The following is a 10,627-nucleotide window of genomic DNA, read 5'->3' on the forward strand; positions in this document are numbered from 1 at the left end:
CCCCCTTACCTCTGGGTAACCTCCCACGTCGTGAACATCGATGCCCAGCAGGTGTCCCAGGCCGTGCGGCATGAAGACAGAACCCAGGTGGACCTTCAGCATGTCCTCAACATTTCCATGCAGGATGCCAATTTTCACAAGTTCCTCCAGGTGAACTTTGTCAGCCAGACGGTGCATGTCAGTCCATTTCACACCTTCAAAACAAACGTATTTTGGCTACTAAGGAACAGAAGGTGTAGTTGCATAGAAAAGCGGATTTTGTTTACTGGAAAATAATCTAGACGTCCATCAAACTATAACACATGGGGACTTATGTGGAAAAGTTGCACCTTCTCCAGAGGAAGTAGAGGTGAGGTAGTTTTGGGGCCAGAGCTGCTGTCACTAACACTTAGTGTGAACAACTCTGCACTGGATGAGATTTTCTCTAAGGTGAGATTCATACCTCTCACACTGTCTTCTAGTCTTCACATGAATTCAGTCAGCTATACCTTCCCCGCCTCAGGGTCCTTCCAGCTGCCCCTGTGCAGCCCTGATTTTTTGTGACTGCTTGCTGTGTGTGCTAACAGAAATGATTAAACTCCCCTTTAAATGCACCAAACACAGAATATACAACACAAATGGCAAGAAGTCTTAAAAACCTGCCAAGCATGTCCAACACAGCGTGGTGGTCCTTCTCTTTAAAGGGCATATAATTCCTTCTCGTTTATTTTCAAACTGAATAAATAATGATATAACGCACTTTTCTTTAAAAAAAAAAGAAAGCCTTTTGAGTCAGACCCACTGAAACGCTATCACATATGGATGAAGATATGTTTTCTGGAACAACAACAAAAGATCTTTCTGATGATTACATGTTGAATGAATTACTGGTCATTTATTGGAAGTGCCAAAAATAAGATCTAGTTACAAATGTTTGCTACAAAGATCATCGACGGGGATTATTTCTCCTTACCTACTAAAAAAATTTTGTTTTTTTTGTTGGAAACATTTTTTGCCCCAGGATAACAAATACTCTTCAGCATCTGAATCCCAAAACAACAGAAGAAGAGTCTCATGATACAACTAGCGGAGTGCACAAACATTAGCACTAAATCAATTAACAGAAACAACATAAGCAGCTTATGATTCTGCTCAGGTGCAGAGAAAACCCAGGTTGTTTAGAAAAAAGCCTTCAGCTCTTCTGCATTGTTAGCTCTGGTGTCTCTCTCTCTCCTCTCGTCAGTACTCTACGGATTCCTACAGGGTTTATGTAAGGATAATTTGTGACCAAACAAGCATAGAGATGCCGTGGTCTTTGAAATATGTATTAGTATTTATGGCAGTGTGGGCAAGTTCTGCTGGAAAATGAAATCAGAATCTCCAAAAGGCTTAAAAAAAAAATTAAACATTTCGAGACTGGCGACCCTCCCGACCCCACTTGGGACGAGGGTGTAAAAAAAATGGATGTATGGATGTTATCTCAAAGGTTCTAAAGAGTTACATAAAAACTCCTGGTGTGCCAGATTTGGCCGGCAGACCACGAGTTTGATACGTGTTCTTGACTTTTGTTTGTTAAGAAATGCAAAATGTACTTCCTCACTGAGCAACAATTCAGTTCCTTTTCTCCTGTTTTCTGGTCTTGCCTCACAATCCCAGAGATTGTGCCTTTTTTTCTACCACACCCTCTCCTTGCACTCAGCTTTCTATCAACATGCATATAAACAGTCATCTTCTATATTCATACACATTCAATGAAATAAATACTTGAAATATATCCATCGGTCTGTAATGAAACTAAGAAACTATGTATGTTTTGTAGTTGCTAACTTGTCTTTAGCGATAATCTAACTATTGATATGCACCTGTATTGTTTTTAGCAAAGCAACATTGTATCTATTCAAACATTCATAGCATAAATATGAATGTTATTGATTTTCCCTTAAGCAATCATACATGTTGATTCAGGACTTGCAATCACCTGCTTATTCCACCTTTTTGGCGTTTTAAGTAGATTTTCTAGCTCAATGACAAAAGCAGTAGTACTGTAAAGGTGCATACTTAATGATTGTTCAACAAAATCATTAAAAGAATGAAAAAAAAAATACTAAGTAGGATGTTTCACAATTACTGTACTTTATGGAATATGTGAAGACTTTCTGTCATGTATTGTTTCTAAAATAATAAAAAGGTCACATTTTCTTTCGGTAACTTGTCCTTAGGATCACTGAAGATGATAACCTGGTCTGAGGGCAGCCATGACGGCGCGTGAGGATTTTAGGACCGCCTCATAGATTGCCCTCTGGTCTGCAGTGAACTTTCCGTTGGCCGGGAAGGAGCAGGTTATGTCTGAGGAGTAGCAGTAGTACTCTCCTCCCATGTCAAACAAACTGCAAGGGAAAGCAACATCATAACTCATTCATTTGTTTCTTGTAGTTTGGTTTTAGGTTTCAAGTTCTTCTGAGTTTCCAGTGTGGCTAATCTTGCAAAACAACAGAAAGGCAATTTGAAGCCAAGGTCTTAAGATAATTTTTTAAATGCTTCCAAAACAAATTGTGAGTCATGAATCAGTAGCTTGATGAAAAACTGCTAAAGTCTGCTCACCACATGTCTCCATCTTGAATTGTCTTGTCATTTGGAGCCCCAGCATGACCGTAGTGGAGGACAGAGGAATTATTGCCCCTGGTGGGAGCAAATGAGGAGGAAAGAAATCAATAACATTTCACAGCTTCAGCACCCTGGTATACAGTTATTCTGCAATGTTTATAGATCATAAACTAACTGGCATTACAATTTTTCTCTCATGTTTTAAGCTCATAAACTCAAAAAGTGACATATGAATCACTTTGTGTTTATTTCTCCAGATCACCCTGAAACGTCCCCGTAGGGCCGTCCACATGGCAACCCGACAACATACTAATTATTGATTGTGTCAAGCTCTGTCAATTCCCTGATTGGAATACTGTTTGAGATTAGAAAGTAGAGATTGTTCCCTGGAAACAAAGACTACTTCTTCAGACTTTTAAGGAGTTTATGAAACAGATTCATTTGTAAGCATTTAAATAATTAAATGTAACTCTCCTTCAAAAATACCTTAAATGCACTATACCCTATAAGAAAAGTATAATAAACATGGATTTATGTGAGAAGGAAAATAATGCTACTGAATATGAACATCATCAAGTAAAAAGTAATAAACTTCAAAAGTAGCTTATATTAAATTTATTAATAAAGCCTCACGTTCCACAGATGCAGGTGTAGGAAGTGTGTCGCATCCCGCCTTTGGAGTAGCAATAGTGCTGGAACAGACTTAAAAATAAAAACAAAAACACAGCTTTACCAATGAGAAGCAAAGTAAACAATCTGAGCCCAGTCATCTTCAGTGAAAACGTCTGTCGTCTGCATTAAGTAAAACTCATTTTACGGTCAAGAACTTCAATGACCTTCACCATCCTTGGTGGGATTATAAAGACAGAAAAACGGGTAGCTAATATTTTCTGTCTCTTTCCATAGAACAATATAACATTGAAAGACAAATATGAGCTAGAAGTCTCACAGGAATCTATCATCACAAGACGCTGTGCTTCCACGTCTTGTCAGCAAATGCAGAGCAGCAGATCCATTGATAAAGACTAAAATTACAACTTACCTTTCCATTTCATATTCTTTCTTTCCAGGTCTGACGTTTTTCATCACCTACAGCAAAGGGCAAATATAGATTATCATTAAGATTAACCTCGGAACTATCAAGAATGAATTATTAGGAAACTATTATGGTTAAAGTAATCTGAAACTAAATATCTGCACCCACTAGATGCACAGAAAACACTAAACGCTTTATCTTTGTTTTTTAAAAATGGAACATCAACCCCACAACAAAATAGGTGAAAACAATTTAAAAATGGCATTAATTGACATCTTAGGGGCTTTTTGTGTTTTGTCTAGTCAACTTTTTAACATTTTTGATTTATAAGTACGTCAAATTATTTCAGGGAAAAATAAGAAATAAATAAAAAAAATAATTCAGATCTAGCTCTCTGTTGTGAAAATTTCAGAAAAATTTAACTGTCTGTGCCCAATAATTAAATTCATCATACTTAAATACATTTTTAAGTCTGATGCAATAATTAAACTCACAAGCGATGTATGAAAAACAAAATGTACCCTTTTCTTATGTTGCTTCCCCTTTTAGCATCAAAAAATTAAAACAAATAAGTCTTGAACTCCTTTTGATACGATGCATCTTTATTTTAAGGGTCTGAGGTGTGCAACTTCTTCTCCATTAATGCCCCAGTTTAGCCATCCTCTCATATAATCTGTCTTGAAAAGGAGCGTGTTACCATTTTGTGCGCTTCACTGGAAACCCTGTTGGTGTAGCGCAGAACTTCCAACTCCATATCAGTCTTACAGAGGCGACTGCAACACCAGACAGAACAAGGAGCAATCAGTTCACGTTATGGTCAATCACACAGCTTGTGGACACCCTGAAGTAATCTTTTTTTTTAATCCATGAAGTTTTAAAACACCTTACAAAGCTAAAATTATAGCAATTTCCAAACAAAGCTGTTTAAAAACAAATATGTGTGGATTATTTTCACAGCAATTTAATGGGGTTTTAGTCACAGGATGTAAAAGGTCATTGTAATGGAAATATGTTGGGACAATTTTAAGTGTCTTATATGTGTGTGGGGGAAGATTAATTAAATATAAACTTCACCCTTTTAACTTTTTAAAATGTACATGTTCGAAATGAACTGCGTGAATCAGCATGTCTAACATTAACCCCAGGATCTTCTGCATTAATTAAATCAAATATTCTCGGGAAGAACCTCCATCAATCTTCAGCTCACAACAAAACAGTGCTGCAGTCTTCCTTTAGATTACAGCTAATTCATATCTTTCTCATTCATTTGGGGGATTGCTAGGGATAATGTTTAGCAATCCCTGCAGTAATGGAATCAAATAAATCCAAGGCAGGGGTAACCAGTAGAAACACTGACGTCTATTCTAAAAACAGATATCCAATTAAAAAGACACCAATGCTACTTTCAGCAAGAGGAGCGAGGCAGAGGGTTCAATCAGGCTCTGTGCTCCAAGAGATGTGACTGAAAAGCATTCTTCCTCATTTCTGAGAACATCGATTCATCTGGGGGGCTCAAACTCTAATAGCAAGGACAACCAGGCGAGCACGTAGATCATTATGTCCATGCAGAGAGATTTCTGACTCAGAGGAAAGAAGCAGAAGTAGAAAACTTCCACCCTGAAAAGAACCACAGACAAAAAAATAAAAAATCCCTAGGATGTGTGTTTGTTTAAGAATTCTGCTGAAGAAACATTTTGGAGCTCATAAGGCAACCATTCTCAGTCATGCGGTATAAAAATGCAGTTTGACACACTCACCATTCCACAATGACTGGGTGTAAGAGAGTGTTGTTCACTTGGAAGCTGTAAAAAAAGAAGTGCACCATAAACTAAATGTAATGTGGTACAACTGGTTCACACAAAGTATCTGTGAGAAGAAAACACAACGAACACATGCAGGCAAGAAACGTATTTCTGATAAAGTGAGACCTAACAAATAAAAAGCAACGATGTTTACCTAATTACAGTCACTAACACGTATGTAAAACACTGATGTATGTTTAGCTACGAATGGAAAACAGCCGTAATAGGAAAAATTTATACATTTGTCTGATTTCTTATTCTTATAGACGTGTTTGTTTAATTGTATTTAATTGGCTCATAGTGCAAACGAGTGTCTAGAACAAAGTGCAAGAAACATGTGCAACCAAAGGTCATCACAGAAAACGAAAAAGTGTTTAAGCAGATGTTGGTTTGACCTGTACCTCTGTATGCTGAGCTGTTTATCTTTTAGGGACATGTGCTGGGTTTTCCCTTTGTTCTTCATCTCATACTTGTGTGTGTGTGTGTGTGTGTGTGTGTGTGTGTGTGTGTGTGTGTGTGTGTGTGTAAGGAGGATGTGGTGATAAAAACTGTGTAAAAAGCTTTGTGCAACTCATATCGGGGCTCTACTTCTCTGACTTCCAGGGACAGAGACTTTGAACGCTTTTGCCTTCGAGAAAAGCATTTCAAAGGATCGATCTTTCTCTAATTTAGCGAACAGTTTTCTCTTCTTTTGATCAAGAATTTCAACCAAATAGAAGAAATAGAAGGTAAATCCTGTTAATGCAAATTACGACCAATTAGACATACCTACTGATTCCTTCAAAGGAGGCTTCGCGGCAGGTGCTCCCACTGTCCGTGTTCTGTCCTCGCTTTAAACGAAATAAAAGTATTACATTTCAAACAGTATAAAACAATTATTAGAGTAGGTGTACTTCAGTTTTAAAGTCAATGTTTGCTTTTGATTCTCTTCAGTCAAGGGAAACAAATAAAAAAAGGGGCCATTATAGAACTGACTGAAGATTTGGTTTGATTTTTATTTATTTTTTTTAATGGAGGTTAGCCTGGAGTTTGCTGTACTGAATATTTTCGGTACAAATATGTATAACGTTAAACCCTTAATACAGTTGCTAAGTATCTAATACATGCGTACATCATAAAGCGTAACCCTGTTAATTAAATGATAGTTACCAGTGTCAGGAGAACTGATGGCTTCATGTTGGACAGGACTTGAGCAACCTACAAAAAAAAATAATAATTGGAAGACTCAGACTCCCAGCAGAGCTTCAAGAAAGACAAGAATCAGTCCTCATGAAAAAGGTCAGTCTGACGCTGTGGCCTTTCCAGTAATAAGCACCACAATTGATGACGAGAGTCTGCTGTACTCTGCCAGCAGCATAAACATCTCAAAACAAATTCTTGTTTCAATGCTCTCAAACATTGCGGTGGGATTTGAGAATGTCATGTTGACCTTACTAAGACGCAGCATACCGCACGTTGCCTGGGTTTGCTGGAGAAGGCAATAAATAATATCTAAATAATAAATAATCATAAATAATATGAGAAGAGGTTTTTTTTTTATCTTGCTATAAATGTTGCCATTTACACAAGAATGACAAAATGAAACTCTTTGCAGAGCATAAAATCCTGTCAGCTCTTTGAAGACATAAATTACTAAAAACTAAAGTAAAACAAAGGAAAAGAAAATAAAAAAAAAACCATTGTGAGCTGCTTATGACATGCTCCTATTTTGTGTATGTTTCAGTGTTTAGATATGTTTGTTATATAAGTGGATAAGTTAATTGCTAAATTAATTATAATTAATTATTCGGCATCTTAAGGTGAGCGCGTCTTTATCGGCGCGGACCAAACATTTGCAAAGCGCACACTTTCAATTAAGAAATGTAATTAAAGGGTCATTGCTGCGCCATTTGAAAACATACATTTTGTACGTATGGAGCAAATGTGAATTACAAATGGATTCTCAGAGCCGTAACGTTCTTGACACAAAATATTTCAGCATTTTCAAAACAATTAATGGCAAGCTGTTCTAGAATGTTATAAAACTGTGTATGCTGCCGTTTCAAATGCCTAGAAAGGTACGCGCAAGGGACATATGTTTTTCTTTCTTTTTATCTCTGTAATATGAAGAGTTTGACGACTTTGTGGCGAACCCGACCAGCCCAGCTAATCATTTGAAAGAAGAAGCCATTGTCAACTTTGCTCTTAAAGTCCATAAACTTGTGACATCTTTCAGAGCTAATGATTAGCTTGTGGACGACCACAAGCTGCTGAATCTTTTGCCTTCCTCAGCACTTGTCCTCGTTACCTCAGATAACGCTCAGAAACGTGAGGACTGAAAATACAAGCTTCCCAGATTTTCATAAAAATGCTTGCACATGGCTTAAAAGAAGAATCATATACATATACAGCTACGAGTCAAACATATTCTTCAATATTACCCTGTGTCTTTCATCTCTGTCATTTCTATTTGGCATGCTGATCTCCTGCAGTAACAGTTATTGGATTTGGATCATTTGTATTAAGATTAGCTACAAACAGATTTCACTTTCTGTCACCATTAAATATATCGTCATGCTAAAACGCCACGTCTGGAAACGTAACACATACTTACGTCGCAGGTGTACTGCACCTCGTCAACAGCATACTTTTCCTTGAAGTGCTCCTTAGGAAAGATCCTGTGCACAGATGCAAGCACAACAACTGACAAAGTCCAAAAAACATGTAGAATGTACAAATGTGGTATTCTGCACAGTGTTGGCACTCTTTGAGGAGTTTTAGGACTTACTCCCCCATCCAAGTAGCGTAGCTTTCAGGCAGTTTAGGAACAAAAAGAATGGATTTTCCCGTGTCCACATCTATGGCTCCAAAACAGTCAGCCTCTGTCACTCCAAAAGCCCAGTGGAAGAAAGACTCCTGCACAGGAAAAGGAACCAGAAATGTAAAAACAAGAAGATGTTTTATCTTCTGTTCACAAAGATGGTAAACAGATTATAAAGTGATAAATAAATGCAAAAATACAACCCACCTGCCTGAAGAGGACGTCGGTGTCCGTGCAGTACCTCTGCGTTTGCTCTCCCCCTTGCAGCAACACGACTGACTTTGGCAGTAAACCCTCTTTAGCTCTCAACCCCAGGCACAATCTTTGACGATTCTCAGCGAAAAGGGCAGCTGACACCCTGAGGGTGTCATTACCCAGCCAGTAGATGGGTCTGAAAGGACAAGAAGATACATCTCAGGAAGGTCAGGGTGGGGCAGTGCCTGGTCACACTGAAATACATAGGTTTTTACTAAGATTAGCTTTAAGATTAGTCTGTCTTCCACCTGCAAAACGACAACCGTACTGACTCTTCTTATTATTTTTATCCATGTAGTTCATGGATAAGGCAAACCATTAAAAACACTGACATGCAGTATAATTAGTTGAAGACTAAACATCTTTAAAGTTTCATTTCTGTTTCAGTTGTATAATAATTAAACATGAAAAGGCATTGAAGAAAAGGTTTAGCCATAAAATTACTTAATAAAAAAATAAGACTAGGTATTTAGACAAGTCACAGTTTTACTTAGTCAGTTTATATTTATATCTATACTGTGATATTAAATCATGGCTTTAAATAAATTTAATAGTTCCTTATTCATAAATATGCACATTTTCTGTACATTTTAAAGTTTGTTTGTTTTAAAGCCAGTTTACAAAAATGAACATGATACAGACTTCCTATCTCTAAATCTCTATGCAATATTAGAAAATGTAATAACACTATTATAACTACATAATGCGATGGTGATATACACTTAGATAAATCAACATTTTTCTAACATCTCTGTTTCTCATCTGGCACTACAATATTTCCAACTCATTCTGTGACCTTTGGTCTCTTGAACACTGGCTCTACATTATCTACACTAAGTGTTCAGCCTCTTTGGTCTCTGCAGGTGAAATACTTTAAATAGAGAAGGCAAAATTGCATTTTAAAGAGTACTTCAGGAATTTGAAATTGTTCTCACCAATTTGTGATGACATTCTGTTTGAAATATAGGCACACCTAATGATCAATTAGGATTAGAGGAAATGGCAATAAAAACCCAGTTCTGTTTAAAAGAAACAGTTTAGCCAGAAGATGCTGACAAGCAAACTTGTCACTGATAGATCTTAGGAAATAAATCTGATCTCCAGCTCGAGGTCCGCTGATAAGATAAAGCTCACAACATGTTTCCACCTAGAACAGAGGTTAATCCATGAAACAAATGTATTTTATTGCAACCTGAAAGAATAAGGCTTATTCTAATTTAGTAACAGTAATTAAGCTGCCTATGTATTTCTCTGTGTAAGATTTCCTGGATCATGTGAACAAATTGTTTCTACACTACAGTCAAACCTTGTGATATTTGTATACCTTTCGAGATTTTCTAGCTCTACAAAAACTGTATTATTTTATAGGAAAAGTGCAAATACGTGCATTGCTTTAATACCAATATAAGAGATGTTTGCACAAGTCAAAGACCTTTGACGGTATAATCTACATTCCAGTGAAATGCTAAAAATATTTAAATGTATCCCCTCGGCTATGTGCATCCTGTTAAAACAATAAACATAAAACTACAGAGTACTATTTCAATTATTTAGAACTGTGTAGAACATCTACACTCATCTATTCATTTCAAGCGTAAAATTAAAACTGAAACTATTGTTATTGTAAAGACAGAGATAAGATACAGACTGAAAAATGACCCGAAGTATTACTATTCCGGAATTAAAAGTTCTGCCTAGCAGCAGCTCCGGCGCGCAGCTCACCCTGGCAGTAATTAAAATGGCAAATGGACAGCAAAAGTTAGAATTTTGTGACTTAACGTGAATATTTACATAATTAAATAAGATAATCTCTGGTAACTCACTGTGCAGCCGATGCCATGTCGACGCTTTCTGGTCCAGAGCGTCACGTGTTGAAAATGGTCACGTGATCTTTGCAATGCAGCAACATCAGCTGACGGGAAGTTGTGCTTCTTTTTTTGTTTTGTTTTTTTAAACATTATTATCATCAATATTAACATAAAACATAATTAGGCATATTACATAAGAACATAAATTAAAGACTATTAAAGATGAGAGTATTTGCCGTTCAAAAGGAATAAAATAAAAACGTAAAACAGAAACTTTTTTTTTTTTTAATAAAGAGGAAATGTTCTTAAAACTAAATAAAATCTAAAAATCATTAAAACTACT

General features: G+C 36.8%; 1 protein-coding gene across 1 annotated transcript in view; it reads right to left on the reverse strand.

Annotated features, from left to right (window-relative positions):
- The window catches only part of pepd (peptidase D), a 15,232-nt gene extending 4,835 nt beyond the window's left edge, over positions 1–10,397 (reverse strand). Inside the window, exons 1-13 of the mRNA XM_015019355.1 lie at positions 10,300–10,397; positions 8,429–8,612; positions 8,189–8,316; positions 8,015–8,078; positions 6,571–6,618; positions 6,190–6,251; positions 5,377–5,421; positions 4,317–4,392; positions 3,626–3,672; positions 3,217–3,285; positions 2,581–2,658; positions 2,218–2,366; positions 10–194 (exon numbers count right to left, since the gene is read on the reverse strand). Coding sequence (XP_014874841.1) covers positions 10–194; positions 2,218–2,366; positions 2,581–2,658; positions 3,217–3,285; positions 3,626–3,672; positions 4,317–4,392; positions 5,377–5,421; positions 6,190–6,251; positions 6,571–6,618; positions 8,015–8,078; positions 8,189–8,316; positions 8,429–8,612; positions 10,300–10,316 — 1,152 coding nt within the window. The 5' untranslated portion in view covers positions 10,317–10,397. The remainder of the gene's footprint in view (positions 1–9; positions 195–2,217; positions 2,367–2,580; positions 2,659–3,216; positions 3,286–3,625; positions 3,673–4,316; positions 4,393–5,376; positions 5,422–6,189; positions 6,252–6,570; positions 6,619–8,014; positions 8,079–8,188; positions 8,317–8,428; positions 8,613–10,299) is intronic.
- Positions 10,398–10,627: the final 230 nt, after the last annotated feature.

The sequence above is a fragment of the Poecilia latipinna genome, unplaced genomic scaffold, assembly GCF_001443285.1.
Source record: "Poecilia latipinna isolate Pla-1442-1.1 unplaced genomic scaffold, P_latipinna-1.0 Scaffold2419, whole genome shotgun sequence".
Taxonomy (NCBI): domain Eukaryota; kingdom Metazoa; phylum Chordata; class Actinopteri; order Cyprinodontiformes; family Poeciliidae; genus Poecilia; species Poecilia latipinna.